Source organism: Panthera onca, chromosome B1, assembly GCF_046562875.1.
Source record: "Panthera onca isolate mPanOnc1 chromosome B1, mPanOnc1 haplotype 2, whole genome shotgun sequence".
NCBI classification, from domain to species: domain Eukaryota; kingdom Metazoa; phylum Chordata; class Mammalia; order Carnivora; family Felidae; genus Panthera; species Panthera onca.
This window is the reverse complement of record NC_138342.1, coordinates 146219162-146238766: the sequence shown is the minus strand read 5'-3', so window position 1 is coordinate 146238766 and position 19605 is coordinate 146219162. Positions and strand designations below refer to the sequence as shown.

The window sequence follows — 19605 nt, the reverse complement described above, 5'->3', positions numbered from 1 at the left end:
AGCAAAGTATTGGAGAGTAGGTTTGAAGCTGAGAGACCAAAGCCTAATAAACTGATATAGAAATAGTCATAATAATGTGATTAAGTATGAGAAGACAGATAGTAAGTACCTTAAGTAGTGGTGGAAGTCTTCATCGAGAGGATATTTTACCTAGACCTTGATGAATGCATAAGAACTTACTACAAAGAACAGGAAGAAGAGTGTTCTAGGCAAGGGGACAGTATGTGCATGGAAGTATGAAAGCAAGTGGCACAGAGTACTTGAAGGTCTGTATGCCCATATGCCAGACAGGGTAGGGAAGGCTATAAAGATTGATTTACCTAGAACTGACATGATCAGTTTGCTTATAATGGTTAATGTAAATACATTCTCTTGATACACAGCTGGTTAAGATTGAAGGTAACATTAGGTGTAATATGTGTGCTGTAATCAGAAGACAATGATTTTGGTGGTCTTGGCTTCTCTGCACTTCAGTCCACTCATACTAATTCTATGAATTTAGGTAAGTTGATTATCCTATGTGCTTGTTTCCTTATTTGTAAAATGGGGATAAGAATACTCTAAATGTTCCAGACTCTTTACAGCCATAGCAAACTGTCAGATGTTAGTAGTAAACAGAATGAAGTTTCCTTCTGAGAGTCTGGAGGTAGCTATAGAGGAAGGGGGTTGAGTTGTGTGTCCAGCTGAGTGCTGCTTCCTGCTGCATTTTACCCTGAATCTTCTGCTCTGCTGGCAAAATCTTAACCTGCTTATGATAAAATGTAACTATTTCCCTAACTGGCATTGATGTATGATATTTTTCACATACTTTAAAATTATTCTGAATTGTGCTTTTGTATAAGCTTATAAAATAGCTTTTATTTCCTTTTACCTTTTCTAAATTTATCTTAACACAAATTTGTAGATAACAGTTTGAAAAAGTCTGCTGATCCTAAGTATTGCAAGTATCTTCTGGCTCCTTTTAAAAAATCCTTTTTGGTATCCATATACTATTTTCTTGTGTCCTACCACACTTCTCCAAGGCAGTATGCTGTATGTTATTATCAATAAAACGGCTTAAATTTGGTTTAATCTCACCTTTTAATGTATTTATTTATTTTTAATGTTTTTATTTATTTTTGAGAGAGAGAGCGCGCGCAAGCGAGCATGAGCAGGGGAGGAGCAGAGAGAGAGAGGGAGACACAGAATCCGAAGCAGGCTCCAAGCTCTGAGCTGTCAGCACAGAGCCTGACGCAGGGCTCGAACTCACGAACCATGAGATCATGACCTGAGCTGTAGTATGACGCTTAACCGACTGAGCCACCCAGGCCCCCCTAATCTCAATTTTTTAAATACCTCATATCTTTTTTAAAATGTATATTTATTTATTGTTGAGAGAGAGCACAAGCAGGGGAAGGGGGGAGAGAGAGAGAGAGAGCAAGAGAGAGAGAGAGAGACAGACAGACAGACAGACTGACTCAAGCAGTGATGCGGGACTCAGACTCCCAAACTGTGAGATCATGACTTGAGCTGAAATTGAGAATCAGACACTTAACCGACTGAGCCACCCAGGCACCCTAGTCTTTATCTTTATTATAGAGACAATACATTATAGAGACAATGCAGACTTGAATCATGCTTGCTGTTTCTGTGACTGGTAGCTTTTTATTAATAATTGTTTTTCTCTTGAAGAAATCTATTAGACATTTGAGAGAACTGTTGGTAATCTGCAGTCTTTTTCTTGCATGGAATTGGATGTCTCTAACATACTCCCTTAACTTCCCAAGATCTGTATACTTAGTACAGTGGCCTGAATAATAATGAGGGCTTTTACTTCTTTTTCAGATTATTTCTGATGAAAAAACTTAAGGAAGTAACAGATAAAAAGAAAACTAGTCTCTTGAAAAACATAGATGAAAAACTCACAGAAGCAGCCAGAGAACTGGGGTACTCACTGGAACAGAGAACCATGAAGATGAAACAGAGAGATAAGAAAGTATGGTTTAAATCTGTCAGTCTCAGACTGTTTTCTTTTTAATAGAGATTTTCCTGTCCTGATTCCTTCCCACCTGCACATTAGCCTTCTCTTCTCCTGCCCCACCCTAAGAAGAGCTGGATACCCCCTCAGGGGCTCCTGTGGGGCTGCCCTGTCTGGGTCATTAGAGAGAGGACAGCCCGTGAGCAGGGCTGCTTGGGTGGTTCTCAGAAGTTGTTTCCCAGGATGGGCTAGTGCTGCTCTGGTTACCAGCTCATGCCAGTACCTCTCACTCTTTTCATCTTGTTTTACCAGTTACTCATTTCATACAGTTGAGTGAAAGCAGCTTTGTGTACTGTGTTTACTTAAATTTCTTTAATAGCTAATGGCGGTTGCTTTAGTACAAGGTGTTTCTGGGGAGTAGTTTTGTAAAGGTCTGCCTTAGAGTGGTTTAGTTAAGGGTTCAAAGGTACTTCCTTTTGAGAGACAATGTGTATTAAGATTTGTTCATTTTCTGCAGCAAATGTGTGTATAAGCAGTCCTATCTCCTTTTTCCTTACTGACCCCATTAGCATTTCCTTTTGCATCACTTCTAACACCTGCAGTGTGAGTGGAGTGTTTTGTAAATGGCAAAGATTTCTGGGTTTTGAATCCTTTTGGTTTTTCACTTAACAAATTTCAGAGTAAGTTAATGGACAAGATAGAAGAATTCTGCTTTGGGGTAAATGAGAATTCTGTAGGATTTTGTTCTTATAACCTCGGGTGAAGAAGGACATTTACCACTGTGGAATGAGGGCACCCCCGTCTCCCAGCATTATCTACTGTGGCCGGTTCATCTGAAAGTTCTAGGCCAAATTTAGTTCTAGTTATTTCTGGATAAACTAGTACTGGTAACTAAGTAGTTAAATGTATTTATTTGGTCATTGAAAATCTTCTGCAGCAGGGGTGATACTCAGATAAGTTACACTCACTAAACTGCAGTCTCAGCAATTCTTCCTTTAATCCTAGAGACCAGAAATAATTTCTAAAAATGTACATTTGAATGAAAGTCATTGCAATGGAGGTATTTTTAAATTACTTCAAGATGTTATGTTGCCATTTTCCCTTCCTAGTTTACATAGGGAGCCTCTCCTACCTGATGAGTAAAAGGAGCAGTAGTATTTTTTTTTTAAGTTTATTTATTTATTTTGAGAGAGCAAGCGGGGCAGGGGCAGAGAGACGAGGAGTGGGGGTGAGAGAGAATCCCAAGCAGGCTCCCCACTGTCAGTGCAGAGCCCAGTGCCAGGCTCAGACTCACAAACTGTTAAGATCGTGACCTGAGCTGAAATCAAGAGTCGGACGCTTAACCCACTGAGCCACCCAGGCACTCCTTAAAATTTTTTAATTTTATTCATTTTGAGAGAGAGTGAACAAGGGAGGGGCAGAGAGGGTGGGGGGAGAGATAGAATCCCAAGCTGGCTCTGCGCTATCAGAGAGGAGACTGATGGGGGCTTAAACTCACAAACTGTGATATCATGACCTGAGCCCAAGCCAAGAGTCCCACGCCTAACTGAGTAAGCCATCCAGGCACCCCAGGAATGGTAGTATTTCTTGCCTTGTAATTATGTATTCCTAATCTGCTTGACTAAATACTGCATATTTGTGGACAGAAGAGCTTATAATAAATTCTTTCATCAGAGCCTTATTTTATTTTTCTACCATCAACTGTAATTTATTTCAAATGAGATTTAATTCTTCTCCATAACTATAAGATATAATTGGAGTTTAAATTTCATAGGTATGTTTATCCTGGCTCCCTTCCCCATGAGGTTTCTTTTTAGTACATGTTTTTTCTTTCCATAACATTAGCTGGTAAAAACAGAACTTAAAAAACAACCATTATTTTATCCTCCCAAATACAATAGGTTGATGATTCTGCTTTTTGGTTCCTTGTCTATTAAAAAGAACTTCTGTCAGATATTCATTTAATTAATATATTTCTAGTTTCAAAAAATTCAATTCCACTCATATATGTGAGTTAGTGATTTTGTGCTTCTGTATGAGAGTAATATATCCATCCTGGCATAATAGTGCACTATATGCTACACTAGAAATCATTGTTTTTATTCTTAATGGTACTTTATGGTGCTTTGGAATACAAAGCCTTTAGGAGTTACCTCATTCGACCTCTGCAACAAATCAGCAAAGGAATTCTCATCCTGTGTTATAGATCAGTAAATCGAGGTTTACAGAGGCTTTATTCCCTGTTGAAAATCTTAAGTGACCCGAGACCCAAATTCACATCTTTCATATTTAGCTTTCTTTCCACACCATCTTACTGATTGGCCATATGCCATTTTACCCGTATACCTAGATTTCATTTTTTAAAATGAACACTGATTTAATGTTGCTGTAAAATGAGAGTACATCATTCTGTCATTCCATCCTCTGATTCTGATGCCTCAGAATATCCCCCACCCTTGCCCAAGATTTTCCTAAATTTGTAGCCCTAGTCTTCATAATAAAATTGGGATTCTGGTGCTTTGCTAATAATTGATACCTCTTTATGGAGAATTAGTGTAGTTAATCATCTATGAAAAATGTGAAAATATATCCATCCCATGGTTTTGTTTTGCATTAGCCTGAGTAGAAGATGAAGCTAGTAGCTATATCGCTTTCTTTTTCTTTCATTATCAATACTGTTTTATGACCTTTTTTATACTTAAAATTGATTATCATTTCATATTGCTAAATTGAAGATCCATTTCATAAATATTTGAGTGACTGTAGGTCACTGTGCTATGTTCATAGTTTAGGTTGCTTAAAACTTTTCACAAATAGGACACACCTGGCCATATATAACTATTACACCTTTCTTTGCACACTCATTTGGTTATTTCCTCAGAAATTACTAGATGTAGTATTGCCGGGTCCATAGTCGTTTAAAGTGGCTGCGTGTGTATTGTTTTTCTTTGCTGGCTTTTCATTTTGTGGAGTTTTTATTTTCTTTGTTTGCGAAACTACCCACTACAAGTTAAGCTAGGGTACATACATTCCCACCAGCAATGTAGGAGTGCCTGTTCTCCCTATACTTTTGCCACTGCTGTGTGTTAGCAGTCCCTATTAGCCTTTTCCATTTGCATGAGCGTAAAATGATATGTCGTTTACAAGCATTTCTTTGATTATAAAGGACATTAAATATTTTTCACTTATCTACTGGCCATTTGTATTTCTTTGGTGAACTGCTTGAACTTTGGCCATTTTTCTGTCAGGGTTAGAATTTACATTTTCTTACTTGTGTTTTAATTTGGATGTTAGTCTTTTCCTTTTAAGACTCCTTTATAGTTTGAAGACATTACTCTTATTTTGTTGTAATGTTTGTTTATTTTTGAGAGAGAAAGAGCAAGCAAGCGCATGAGTAGGGAGGGGCAGAGAGAGAGGAAGACACAGAATCCAAAGCAGGCTCCAGGCTCTGAGCTCTAAGCACAGAACCCAACGTGGGGCTTGAACTCATAAACCATGAGATCATAACATGAGCTGAAGTCGGATGCTTAACTGAGTCACCCAGGCACCCCACATTAATCTTATTTTTATTATATATATTGCAGGTATTTTTTATGAGTATCTTTTATTCTTGATTTTTACATGACTTTTTAAATTTTATGTAGTTAAATCTATAAATAAATCTTCTCTAAAATTATTAAAAATATTTGCCTTTTCTTCTAGTAGATTTATGGTTTTATTTTTACATTTAATCCTGAAATCCAACTGCAGATTATTTTGGTATAAAGGGTAAGATATAAATATGACTTTTTTTTCCAAATGGTGAGCTGTTTCCTGAGAACTTCTTTTGAATAATCTGTACCTTCTGTTACTTAAGAAAGATAATGAGGGGTGCCTGGGTGACTCAGTCGGTTAAGTGTCCGACTTCAGCTCAGGTCGTGATTTCATGGTTCGTGAATTTGAGCCCAGAGTCAGGCTCTGTGCTGATAGCTCAGAGTCTGAGCCTAATTCAGGTTCTGTCTCCCTTTCTCTCTGCCCCTCCCCCACTTGCAGGCGCGCTCTCTCTCTCTCTCTCTCTCTCTCTCTCTCTCTCAAAAATGAATAAACATTAAAAAAAAATTTTAACAAGAAAGATAATGAAAGGTGCAAGAGAGTGGGGTCATCTGAGTGAAATATGAAATAGGTTTTAAGATATAGAGACTTAGGTGAGAAGACTTTAAAATGAACAAGTTTTGGGCTTGTGTCCTTCTGCCTTGGGGATTTTCACTGGCCTGCACAAATAAGTGTAACATTTGAAGTGGTTGTTTTGTTGAGGAAAGACCTAATAAGGCCACTGTTGTGAATAAAAAGAAGAATATCGATGGGAAGGGTTATGGTGGTAGTTGTGGTTGGGCCTGTTATTGTCTTTGAAGATTACCGCTTAATAAAAGATCACTAGTTATGTTATTGTGCTTCTGGAAAGGGCACCACAAAACTGGAAACTGCTCTATTTGGGGGAAGTTTGCAAAAACAAGCTTGAATTTTCCAGGTGAAAATGGGGGACCTGAACTTGGCAAGATGGACAAGAGGAATTCTGTTCCACCACATTTTCCTGCTAAGAGAAACTATTCCTTGTCCTCTTAGGCTCAGTTCCTTATGCTTCTTACCTAGAAAATACATGGACTTAAGAGGAAACTTAATATTCTGGCTTGCCTCTTCTGGATAGGATGCATTGGCATTCCTCCTTATCAAATCAGGCTACAGACTTCTGTGTGGATGCCACGATTAGTAAAAGCCAGTTTCATTGCTCTGTCATTTCTTCGTGGATTTGACTTTTAGCTAATTTTGAAGAAATTTTTGCTGTGGACTCCAAATTTACTGAAATAAAATGTCATTCAGTGTTACATTTGGACACAAGTGTTGAGGGTTTGGGGTGCCTGGGTGGCTCAGTTGGGTTAAGTATCCTACTTCAGCTCAGGGCTCTGTGCTGACAGCTGAGAAGCTGGAGCCTGCTTCAGATCCTGAGTCTCCCTCTCTCTCTGCCCCTCCCCCACTTGTGCTCTGTCTCTCTCTCAAAATATAAACAAACATTAAAAATTTTTGTAAAGTGTTGAGGGTTTGTATGTATGCATTTATTTTGGCGAGTTTGTCGTTATCTACCATGTCTATTTTGTCTGTTTACCAATTGATTTTATGTTTTTCTAAATTTAGGTTGTGACAAAGACCTTCCACGGTGCAGGCTTGGTTGTCCCAGTAGATAAAAATGATGTTGGGTACAGAGAACTCCCTGAAACAGATGGTAATGTATTTCTTATGTAAACATATGAGGAAGGTTTTCCTTCTATTGAGAAGTAGGTAAGTAAGTATGCCTTTTGTGGGACAGTCACTAAATCTTAGGGATAAAGAACAAGCTCAGGTTTTAGTGTCACGTCTGAATTAAAAATGGGTTTATAGCTGTGTAACCTTAAGCAAATTATTTAACCTCACTAAACCTTGTCTTTTTCATCTGTAAAATGGTTAATAATGGTGAATACCATTCATGTATAGGGATGTTTGAAGTGTAAAGCGTGTGTAAGGTGCTTATTAGCATAGTGCTTGCCCAAAATTTAGTCCTGTCTGAAAAAATTTTCATCTGTATATAAGACTGTTTAGCTTTCAGAAGCCCGAGATCCTGAACTACTTTGTTTATAAGTACAAAAACTCTTTGAAAATGGACTGTTTATACACAAAATCTATTTATTGCTATTTTGAATAAAGGGGGAAAAAATCACTTCTCAACTTTCTCCTCTCCTCCATTCCCTTACTTTGAAGAGCCTTGTTGGCATTCCTTTATTTACCATCCTTTTCTTAGAGGGATAATATTTAGAGAGAAAGCAGAATTAGCACTTCCTCAAGAAAGAACCAAGTATTCCTGCCCAACGCATATAATATTGGTCATTCATTTCTCAGAACAGAACTAAGCACCTTGGTTTATAGTCTCTGGGGTTGGCACTTGGAAATTTGCATTTTTAATCAGTTCTCTAAAGCAGCTGTTCTCAAACCTTGTTGTGCAGTCTCCAGCCAAGATTAGAATGTCATCTATCACAACTATTCATGTGTAACTGTTTTTGCCATGCCCCTACCACTTTCAGGGACTTCTGTGGGGAAAATGAATATGGCTGAGCTGTATAATAAATATGATAAGCACCAGCCACCATGGCTACTGAGCACTTTGTATGTGGCTAGCGCAGTTGAGGAGCTAGATTTGTAATTTTGCTTGATTTTAATTCATTTAACTTTAAAAACTGAAAATTTTTTATACTGATTATATGTTGAAATGCTACTATTTGGATATGATGGGTTAAATATCTTAATGTTAGTTTCACTTATTTCTTTAATATGGATACTAGAAAAAATTTAATTACATAGGTAGCCCACGCTTTATTTGTTGGACAGGCTACTCTGTCCCTGTCCTCTTTGAAGTCAGAGGTGATCCATCTGTAATGGGGAAGGCATATAGGCTCTAGCTACTTACCGTTCAGTCTTCTGCTTATGCTCTAATCTTCTGCCTACCTGTGTGCTAGTGCATTTGCAGCTTTATAAAGTAGAATCATGGTCTTGTTTGGGAAAGGCTGAGAATGTTGTAGATACAGGAGTCACTAAAACTTAAGGCGTGGTAAGTATTAAATTGTAGTACCCTGGAGTAAACCTTATTACCCTCCCCTGGTTGTGGTTCTATATTATGTCCAAGATTATTTTTATTTATCTCTACTTTTTTCTACCATTCTAGACATTAGATCCTTCTGTGGTTTAATGATTTTTGATTGAGAAGTGCAGCAAGGCATAAAGTTAGGGACCTAATACATATTTTTTTCCTTCTTTTTTTTTTTTTTTTTTTTTTTTTTTTTTTTAGGGACCTAATATCATCTTGCTTTTGCCTAGGTAACCGTGGCAGGAAGTATAGTTGACTGGCAGTATGTTAATGTGTGACAGTGTTCAGGAGATGACAGTGTAGTCTGTTCCAAACAGTTTCCCTTTTGAAGCTGCTTAAACATAACATTCTAACCTGACAATTAAGATAACCATTTATTGGGGTGCCTGGGTGGCTCAGTTGGTTAAGCATCCAACTTCGGCTCAGGTCATGATCTCACAGTGTTTGAGTTCAAGCCCTGCGTCGGGTTCTGTGCTGACAGCTCAGAGACTGGAGCCTGTTTCGGATTCTGTGTCTCCCTCTCTCTCTGCCCCTCCCCTGCTTGTGCTTTCTCTCAAAAATAAACATTAAAAAAATTTAAAAAAATAAAGATAACCATTTATTGAGCAATTCATAAATATAGACTGTATCAATTGATGTATATATAGTAACCCTCACTCCACTCTTTAAAGTAGGTCTTATTTCCATTTTCACGTGGAAACTGGATTTCAGACTTGGGTCTTGCTGACTGTAAAGTGCTTGCTGCTAACTAAAGAATAATTACTTAGCTAGGGGCACCTGGGTGGCTCAGCCAGTTTAGCGTCCAACTCTTGGTTTCCGCTCAGGTCCTGATCTCATAGTGGTAGGATCTAGTCCTGCACTGGGCTCTGCACTGGGGTGCAGCCTGCTTACGATTCGCTCTCTCTCAATATCTCTTTCTCAATCTCTCCCTCTCTCTCTGCTCTTCCCCTGCTCACCCACACATGTGCTCTCTCCCTCTCAAAAATTTTTATTTTAAAAATTATTAAAGAATAACTGCTTAGCTAGTTGTCTTTTACTTTGGCACAGCCACTGTGGCTTGGCTCAAGTGGTGGTATTCCAGTTGGTGGTAATAGAAGGGTAAAATAAGGGGCGTCTGGGTGGCTCAGTCGGATAAACATCTGACTTCAGCTCAGGGCATGATCTCACGGTTTGTGGGTTCAAGCCCCGCATCCGGCTCTGTGCTGACAGCTCGGAGCCTGGAGCCTGCTTGGGATTCTGTGCCTCCCTCTCTTTCTGTCCCTCCCCCGCTCGCACTTGATCTCTTGTCTCTCAAAAATAAACATTAAAAAAATTTTTTTTTAAAAAAGGATAAAATAGGGGCGCCTGGATGGCGCAGTCGGTTAAGTGTCCGACTTCAGGCAGGTCACGATCTCGCGGTCCGTGAGTTCGAGCCCCGCGTCAGGCTCTGGGCTGATGGCTCGGAGCCTGGAGCCTGTTTCCGATTCTGTGTCTCCCTCTCTCTCTGCCCCTCCCCCGTTCATGCTCTGTCTCTCTCTGTCCCAAAAATAAATAAAAAACGTTGAAAAAAAAAAATTATAAAAAAATAAAAAATAAAAAAGGATAAAATAAGTATTGAAGCTCCTAAATCATTGTTTTGAATAGTAACATTTAAGACATTTTTGAGTAGTTAATTTAAGACTTCATTTAGGTATTAAGTTTGGGCTTCTGTTAAGTGAAATTTTGTGGAAGTTTTTATTGGTGGAAGAACATATTTTTCTTCACACTGGTGGAGAGCTGAGTATTTTCATCTCTGTTCTTTAGTATTTTAGTAGCTCAGTAATTGTTATAAATTGCTTATTCTTTTGTAGTCCATTTATGACTTGCCTGAAGTGAAAGTAGAAGACATCAGAAAAGGGATAAACTTTAAATATGAAGGTCTTCGCTTCCACGCCAACTCTAATTGAGTTGTAGTGGCTGCCTGGAGCACTGTGGTGAGATTCTAAGGTCTCAGCTACATCTTCCCTGGGTGCAGGAAGGAACCCCTTGTTTTCCATCCTTAAGAAGGTTTTTGATGGAGACCTAATCTGTTTCCTGGAAATGACTGGCACTGATTTTTTTCTCAAGGAAGCTTATGAAGTTTATATAAAATCTTTTTAAAAGTTTCAAACCAATAAATATGTCACCTATTTATAGCCGGGAACATAGGTGGTGAGTGTAATTTGGTCAGTGTGATACGGATCTACCAAATGTGGGAAAAGGAACAAAAGTACATTTTGTGATCTCACATACAGCATACGTTCTGTACAGTTGGTGCAACGGAGTCAAACATATTCATATTCAGAGGTTAAAAACCCTAGTATTTCTTTACCACTCTTAATAATAGGTAGTGTGAATAGAATATTGTGCCTTATATATATAACTTAAAATCATGTACCATGCTTAGGTGTGACTGTTCATGTTCTAACGAATTTTCCTCTCCCCCCAATATAGGAGCCACTTGGTTTAGAAATGTGTCTTTGTTGGTTTAAGTAACATCCATTATTTTCATTATTGGATTATCCTCATGGAAGTAGTTTATCAAAAAGGTATAGTCTGTCAAGAAGGAAGTTAATTAGATACTGTTCAGTACCTTCATTCTCATATGTATCCTGAGATCTGATGCACACTGGCATCCAGAAAGTGGTAAAAAAAAAAAAAAAAAAAGTTGAAAGCTCTCCCAAAAATGTTAAACCACTGACTTTTTAGAGAAAATTTCTAATGTTTATCTATGTTCTTATATCAAATTACAGTTTGGTAAAGGTTTAATTCGGCAATGATTTTTTTTAAGTTTATTTTGAGAGTGAGTGTGTGTGCACTCGTCTGTGAGAGGGGCAGAGAGGAGAGAGAGAGAATCCCAAGAAGGCTCTGAACTGTCAGCGCTGAGCCTGGCATCGGGCTTAAACCCATGAACCGTGAGATCATCATGACCTGAGCCAAATCAAGAGTCAGATGCTTAACAGACCGAGCCAACCAGGTGCCCCTTGGCAAGGATTTCTTATATTGTTGTCTTTTTCTATGCATGTATCTTTTTAGTAGAATACATAGGACAGGGCAAAAAGGAGTAAACTTTATGGTCTGTTTTGATTTTTTGTTGTTTTAATCCAATTCCTAATATGAACTAGCCTGGAGGTGGGCTACATAAGGTCTCTGTTTGTGCCATATATTTTGGTTTTTTCCAACAAGTTAAGATGGAAAAAGATTCTTCGTGTGAGGTCAGTTAAAACAGGGTGGGTCAGGTTTGTCCAGTTTGCTGATCCATGGACTAAGCTACTGAAAATCTTTGAAAGCTTATATATCATGGTCACAACTAGATCCACGGTAAAATAGTCTCAGTTTGCTAAAAATCTTTTTCGTTAGGCCATTTTTATCTTAAGAGAAATTATAAGATTGCCATTCTAAATTATAGTGCCACCCAAAGTGGTATCTGTTGTACAAAAACTGATCAGGAAAAACCCAACTTAATATCTTTTTACCTTTGATGATGGGTGATCATCTTTTTATATCCTTGGTTTCTTACAGCCAACCTCAAGAAAATTTGCAAGACAATTGTTGAGGCACCAAGTGATGAGGACAGACTAAAAGCTTTTGCTCCCATTCAGGAGATGATGACTTTTGTGCAGTTCGCTAACGATGAATGTGATTATGGGATGGGGCTTGAGCTGGGAATGGATCTCTTTTGTTATGGCTCACACGTGAGTAAAAACTCTACCTCCCAACCATCACCAGGCCTTCCTTCCTTTCCCCACCCTGCCCCACATACGGGCATACTCAAGCATGAGCATGGGTAGGATGTAAATACAGCTTATGTTTCAGAATGAACTTTGGGATAAGCACATGTCTGAAAACATTTATTTCAAATTCATCTTGTATTCTGCCAAAGGTGGATACCAAGATTATTTGCCTTCAGATTTACATTTAAGTGAATTTACTTATTAGATGCTTATATATGTATTTACTTATATATGCCCTTTAGTTGGGTATGTGTGTGGTTATGTACACACATCTTTCCTGGGGCTCCGTTTGTTTTTCCGTCATGGTGGGGGGGTACTTGTTGCTACACTTGAATTCCTAGATGAAGAATAGATACTGCAGTAGTCCCCCCCCCCCGCCAACCCCCACCCCGCCTTATCCCCGGTTTCACTTTTGGCAGTTTCAGTTACCCACAGTCAACTGTGGACCAGAAGCAGATGATCCTCCTGAGATATTATCAGAAGGGCAGTAGTAGCCTAACACTATATCACTATATAGTGATACATATCACATCACAATGCCTACATCATTCACCTCACTGCATCTTATGTTGGCATTTTATCATGTCACATCATCATAAGGAGGATTAGTACAGTATTTTGAAAGTTACCAGATTCATATAGAATTATAACCATATATCCTAATAGAAGCTATTTTATTCTTGTTAATCTCTTACCATCCCTAATTTATGGAAAAACATAGAATATATAGGGTTTATAGTTTTAGGCATCCACTGGGGGTCTTGAAACCTAACCCTTGTGAATAACGGGGGCAGGGTGGGGGGCTACTGTGTCTTCAAATAGGCTTTAAATGAAATTATTTAAAACAGGAGGGGTTTTTTGTTTTTTGCTTTTTTTTTTTTTTAATCATGAACTTTGCTTATTCAATAGGAAAAACCTACTTAACAGTTAACACAGTGTTTATTCGCCATAGCTGCCTAAAGGTGTAGAGGCTGTAACCTATTTCTGGGGCTAAACTGTTTGGTTTTAAATCACATCTTCCCCACCTAGTAGCTGTGTAAGACTGGGCAGTTTTTCCAACACTGTCGTATCTGTGTCCCTTAGCTATAAAATGCCTGCACACATGCACAGACCTTCCTCATTTAACCTGCCGTGTCACCTACCAAGCTGTTCTGTAGACAGCTGTAAAGACCAAGACTAAACGAGCAGCTCTGTAACTTCACATATCACAGCCACCTGGAGGGCCTGTTCAAACACAGATGGGTGTACTGCCCTCCTCCTCCCCCACCAGTTTTGATTGAGTTATTGGGTGAGTCTTCTAATTTGGACTTCTGACCAGTTACCAGGTTAAGCTGATCCACTGGGCAAGGGAGTCTATTTTGAGAACTCTGCTCTAAACCATATTACTGTATTTCTCTGCCTACCTTACATATGGTTATTAGTAAAAATAAAATGTTTAACAGCCAGAATCATAGTCATTGGCCAATCACAATAATGCCAGGCCTCCCAATAAGCATGAATCACTGTAATTGAAAATGGTTGTGAGAACTGAAGAACATGTGAACAGGTTTGGCACAGTACTTAGCATAGAGTAAGTGTTAAATGTTAATTTAACAAAAGCAGTGCCAGTTTCTCTTCAAGTGTGTGTATATGTAATAGCAGTAGTCAAGTCACTTGATAAACCTAAGGCAGTGACTTAAGGGGTGGAGCAGGGTTCCATGGTGTGTGGAGGAGAGAGAATTTGAAGATAAAAGGGAGGGAATAAGTGAGATTTGAAAACTCAAATCCAGCATACCTATTCTTATAGTATCAACTAAGGGAAAATAATGACTTAAAATCTTAACTGGTCGGGATACACTACAGCAGGGAAAAGCATTTGAGCATATAGTTTGGGGCAAGTAAAAAGGATGATAAACCTTATCTAAGGTTTATCTAAGGGAATAAGGAAACTTACAATTTTTAGATTTCTTCTGAACTGTCTTCAAGATGTGCCATCAGTCTTTTAGAACTACAAGACTGCCTCTTGGACAGAATGCTAAGTGCCTGTGTCATTTTACTGTTCCTAGTCAACTGAGAAAGTAGCTAAAACGACGGGAGAGTATGCTTTGTTAAACGAGCTTTTGCAGGGCTTGTTTTGCTACTCAGTAGGGCATCTGCTATATTCTTGCTTAATGTTATGTTCTTTTGTTTTTCAGTATTTTCATAAAGTTGCTGGCCAGCTTTTACCTCTTGCATATAATCTGTTGAAGAGGAATCTCTTTGCAGAAATTATTGAAGATCATCTGGCAAACAGAAGTAAAGAGAACATAGACCAACTTGCAGCATGAATGAGAATTGGCTTTCTTTTGGTGTACAATATTTTAAAGCATAAGTGTTAAACTTGTGAATTTTTTGTTTTTAAGGAATACAGAAAATAAATTGATGGAAATATTTACTAAAAACTTGTATAAAGTTCTAGCTGGTTTCTTTCTTGTGCTGTAAGACGGTCAGTCATCTAAATGGTGATGCCCTAATTACATGTGAAAGGCAACCAAGGTTGTCCTCTGACATGTCACAGGAAGTCACTGTCTACTGCCTTTAACATGTGGGCACTAAAAATTTATTTCTCAGACTAGAATTAATAGCCATAGCTTTAAGTACTGCATTTATGGGGGTGCCTGGGTGGCTCACTCGAGCATCCAACTCTTGATTTCAGCTCAGGTCATGATCCCAGGATTGTGGGATCAAGCCGTGCATCAGGCTCAGCACTGCTTAAGATTCTGTCTTCCTCCCTTCCTCCCTCTTTCTTAAAAAAAAAGGAGGGTGGGGTGGTGGGGAGGACACAGGAAAAGCAAACTTGGAAGGTACCTGACCCCAGACGTACCACAGCTGCATTTTAACAGTGATTCATCCAAGTGATTCATATGTAGTCTGGGTACCTATTAGGTATATTCTGTAAAGCAGTTCTTGGACTCACTGTATTTACTAATCAATATAGCAGAGAATATTGATATACAGTATAGTATACTAATCACTAGACCATTAATTTAGATTTTAAGGTTTTCTACAAATTCTGTCAGTGGATTTCTAGTACAAATCTGGATACAACTGTGTTTTATCAGATTCACATCCTCTTTAAACCTGAAAAAATGTCCTTCACCTTAAAAATAGCAAATCATGAAATGTAAAATAGCAAACTGGGGATTGAGCTGAAGAGCATAAACTTTTCCCCCTTCTTATGAAGTTAAAGGTAAGAAAGCCCTTAGGTCCTCAAATAACCCCCACATTTTGCAGAAGATTGACTTGACTTACCCAAAGAACTTTTGTTGAACAGCCAGTCTCCAAATTCACTTACTCTGTCAGCTGCCTCCTTAAAATAACTTGAGATCCTTAACTTTTTCATCTGAAGCATGAGATAATTATAAGTAGACACTTTCAGCCAGGATTTTTAATACGAGTAGCTTGTCTCATCTTCCCATTTAGGCTATAAGCTTTTTAAGAACATACATTTTATCAGTATATATTTCCCTCAGTAACGCAAACCTTTGAATATATATGTATTTGTTGAATAAAATGACCTTATTCCATACTGCTGGATGCCAGATAAAAATCACACTAGCAAGACTTGGGAAACTACTTTGAGATGCCCTTAAGAATTCTCAGACAACAGAATGTCTTCGGTCAAAAATCTCTACTACAGCTTATACCTAGTATCTGCTCTTCCCATGGCCCACATGCTGCCTTTGTAGGCTATTAAGATGCTTTCTTAGAGACATTTTATGTAACAGCTTACTTCGCCAAACTGGAAAGATCTTTTTATCTTCCCTTACATTACTGTACCAGAACTTTTATAGTTCTGATGGGGAAGTATCAAGAGGTTTTAAAGAACTGCCACATTTCAGCTTCATAAGAATCTGTAGGTCCTGGACCCATCTGAACTGTTAGCTGGTTTATATTAAAAAGATTACATTAGCTTACACATACTTTGATTAGAAAAGGTGACCGAATCACATTTGGTCTTAATCGAACATTTTAGAAGCTCTTGAGCTTTTTCCTTCAGATTTCTTTAGTTTCTAAGATACTTAATATTGGGGACAGTATTTAAAAATAGTTAAATCTTTTAAATACCGATTATTCAAATAAATTCAAATACCTTATATCAAACCAATCTGCTTGGCTTGAAATACTAGATTCCTTAAATTTTGCCATTTCTTGATCCTATAGTTTCATACAGTTTAGCTTTTTAAAAATATGCGTTCTTGTGATCAATACAGATTCAAACAGGATTTCTTATCAAGGAACAAATTAGAATGAAGGGGGACAAAAAAAAGATCAGCTTTTCATCCATTCCTTACACAGACCTAACATGAATGTGTATTTTCAGAAAGCTGGGTGCAACAGCCAAGATTGAATTGGAAACCAATGCCAAGAATATGGCCGTTATAATTTGGATACTATAGTTGTGGATTTATAGTCTCAAATTCCCAACTTGTATCAGAGGGCTGGAAACATTTCAGGAGGTACTGACCTTCCAACTATTGAACAATTTTCATTGAAGAGTAAGCTCCTTACAATACTGAACCTTTTTCTCTCACTGGAGCACAGTCTGCTGAAACCTAGTTTGCTAAATATTTTTATCCTCCTGGGATGTGGCCATCCAACAGCTCTGGTAGCTTCTAAATGCTGCCTACTTTTCTCTGAGAACCCATACATTCTAAGTGCCTTTACTCATGAATGAAGCCCCTTGACCCAGTAAGAATTTAACAGAAAATCACTATCCAATTCAAATTTAGCTAAGTTCGCTCCTGGAGCTTATTAATAACTTTGTAGATGACCTCTCAAATATATGTAGAAAGATACACCCAAGGAAATCAATAAAAGCTCTAAAACTTTATCCAAGGTAGTGCTACAAACCGTGTGCTCACAATGACAAATACCCAATATCTATGCAGATGATCCTTCCGATAACCTAAATCTCATAGTTTATTCGGTGACCTAGAACAGGGGTCAACAAACCCGGGCTGAGGGCCAAATCTGGCCCACTCATTTTTGTAAATAAAATTTTATGGAGAAATAGCCACACCCGCTCATTTGCATATTATGTGGGCCTACAATGGCAGAGTGGTTGCAGCAGAGAGACTGTAAGACCCAGAGCCTAAAATATTTACTATCTGGCACTTCACATAAGAAAATTTGCTGACCCCTGATCTAGACAGTGCCCCACTTTAGCCATCAACTCTAAAGTCACACCCTAGCCCTTGTCAGCACCAACAAACCCCCCATAATCAACCTCAAGCATCCTACTGTCCAAGACATCAGCACCCATCTTTTCATCTCTTCCTCCAGTCCCCAGCTCCAACCATTTTCCAACCCCACCACAACCTACAACAATTCACCGATCTAACAGCCTTTTTCACTGTTCACTTCACATTCTTGCTTCCCTCTTCACCCAGCCCTTATATTCCACTCTCCATTATCATACTCCCACATCTACTCCACTGCCCCCTCTCTCTTTAGTTGTACTTATGTTCTGAACTTAAGCTTGATAAAAAGCCGCCTACTCCTACTTCTGCTCAGTATCCGGGGGTTAGGGGAAAAAATACAACCATGATAATGGGCCTCCTTTTAACCTCAAGTTGGTCATGCTGCTGCCCATTGATACCCCTACTTTTGCATCTTCTCTCAAACACACACCACTTCCCAGCCCTCGGTTTACTTGAGAAAAAACAAACTTCCACAAAATCTCACACACTACCAACTACCTGATATACTCTGCCTTTTCCACATTGCTACGAATGGTGCTCAATGTCCTCACTATGTGCACAAGATGCCATCCCCTCCTGCCTACTCAAGGACCTCTCCTTAATCAATTTTCCCTCCCAAACATTCCCATAAACAACACAAGTCATAATACCCTGCATCTTAAAAACTCTATCACACATCCTGTTTTTCAAAAACTCCAGAAGAGTTGGGAGAAGCTGCCTTCAATTGCTTTCAATTCTGTTAAACCCATTCCCATCAGACTATTGCCTGATCTCACTGAACCTGCTTTGGTAAAAGTTGTCCATTATCTCCACACTGGGCAACTATCAGTCCCCATTTACTTCACTGATCAGCAACAACCAAAAACTTGATTCTCCTTGAAACTATTACTCACTTGCCTTGAGGGGAATACCTTTCTCTTAAAGGCACCCCTCTTCACCCTACCTCATTGGCTGCTCCCTCTTTTGCTGGCCCCTCATGTCCTCAAATCTAAATATACACGTACGTCAATGCTCAGTCCCTCCCTGGCCACTTAATCCCATGTGATTTCATCCTGACTCAGGATGATGATACCTCCCACACTTTCTTAGGTCTCTCAGGCTGGACCTTTCTTCCAGAACTTGAATCTCATATATACAACTGCCTATTTGACATCCCCACTTGGAAGTCGAAAAGACTTAAAATTTCATGTCTAAAACCAAAATTCCTTACACCCTCAAATCTATTCTTCCTAACGTCCTTACCAATTCAGTCAGTGGTCATTCTTCTGTAGTTACTCAGGCCAAAAGCCTTGGAGACACCCTTTACTCCTCATGTATCACTCCACACTCAATCCATTAGCAAATCCTGTCTAGCCCACCTCCAAAATGTCTAGAAACCAGCCACTTCAATGACCTTCACCAGTTCCAGTCAGGTTCAAGCCTCTATATCTTACCTTGATTATTCCGAGAGCCTTCTAATTGGTCTTCCTGCTCCCACCCCTACCCAATATAGTCTATCCCCAACAAGCAGCCAGAGATCATGTTAAGTCAGATCATGTCACTTTTCTGCCTCGCTGACTTACCATTTTATTCATAATTAAGTCAAATTCCTACACCCCCAACCTCTTTCCTCATTTCCCACCCCACTCCCCACTCCAGCCAGCGACCTACTTGGTATTCCCTATAACTGTCAGGCATACCCTACCTCAGGATGTTTGCATATACTATTTCTTCTTTTTGGAACATTTTTCTTACAGATAACTGTATCATTCCCTCACTTTCTTTAGGATTCTGCTCAAATGTCACCTTATCCCTGAGGCCCTCTATAAAAATAGCATCTTCCCCATTACTTTTCTCCATTAGAATGGGAATTTTTGCCTGATTTATGTATGCCTATAATGGTGAGGGGCACACCAAAAAAAAAAAAAAAAAAAAAATTGCTGAACTAATTAACTTGTGATATTTATCACCATCTGACATACCATATATGTTTCTTCCCCTAATGGAATGTAAGCTTCAATGAATGATAGCACAGCATATATCATACAGTAAGTACTTTTTTAAAAA

General features: G+C 38.8%; 1 protein-coding gene across 1 annotated transcript in view; it reads left to right on the top strand.

Annotated features, from left to right (window-relative positions):
- The window catches only part of HPF1 (histone PARylation factor 1), a 29455-nt gene extending 14688 nt beyond the window's left edge, over positions 1-14767 (top strand). The window contains exons 5-8 of the mRNA XM_060653798.2: positions 1825-1975; positions 7127-7214; positions 12126-12298; positions 14512-14767. Coding sequence (XP_060509781.1) covers positions 1825-1975; positions 7127-7214; positions 12126-12298; positions 14512-14643 — 544 coding nt within the window. The 3' untranslated portion in view covers positions 14644-14767. The remainder of the gene's footprint in view (positions 1-1824; positions 1976-7126; positions 7215-12125; positions 12299-14511) is intronic.
- The last annotated feature ends 4838 nt before the right edge of the window (positions 14768-19605 follow it).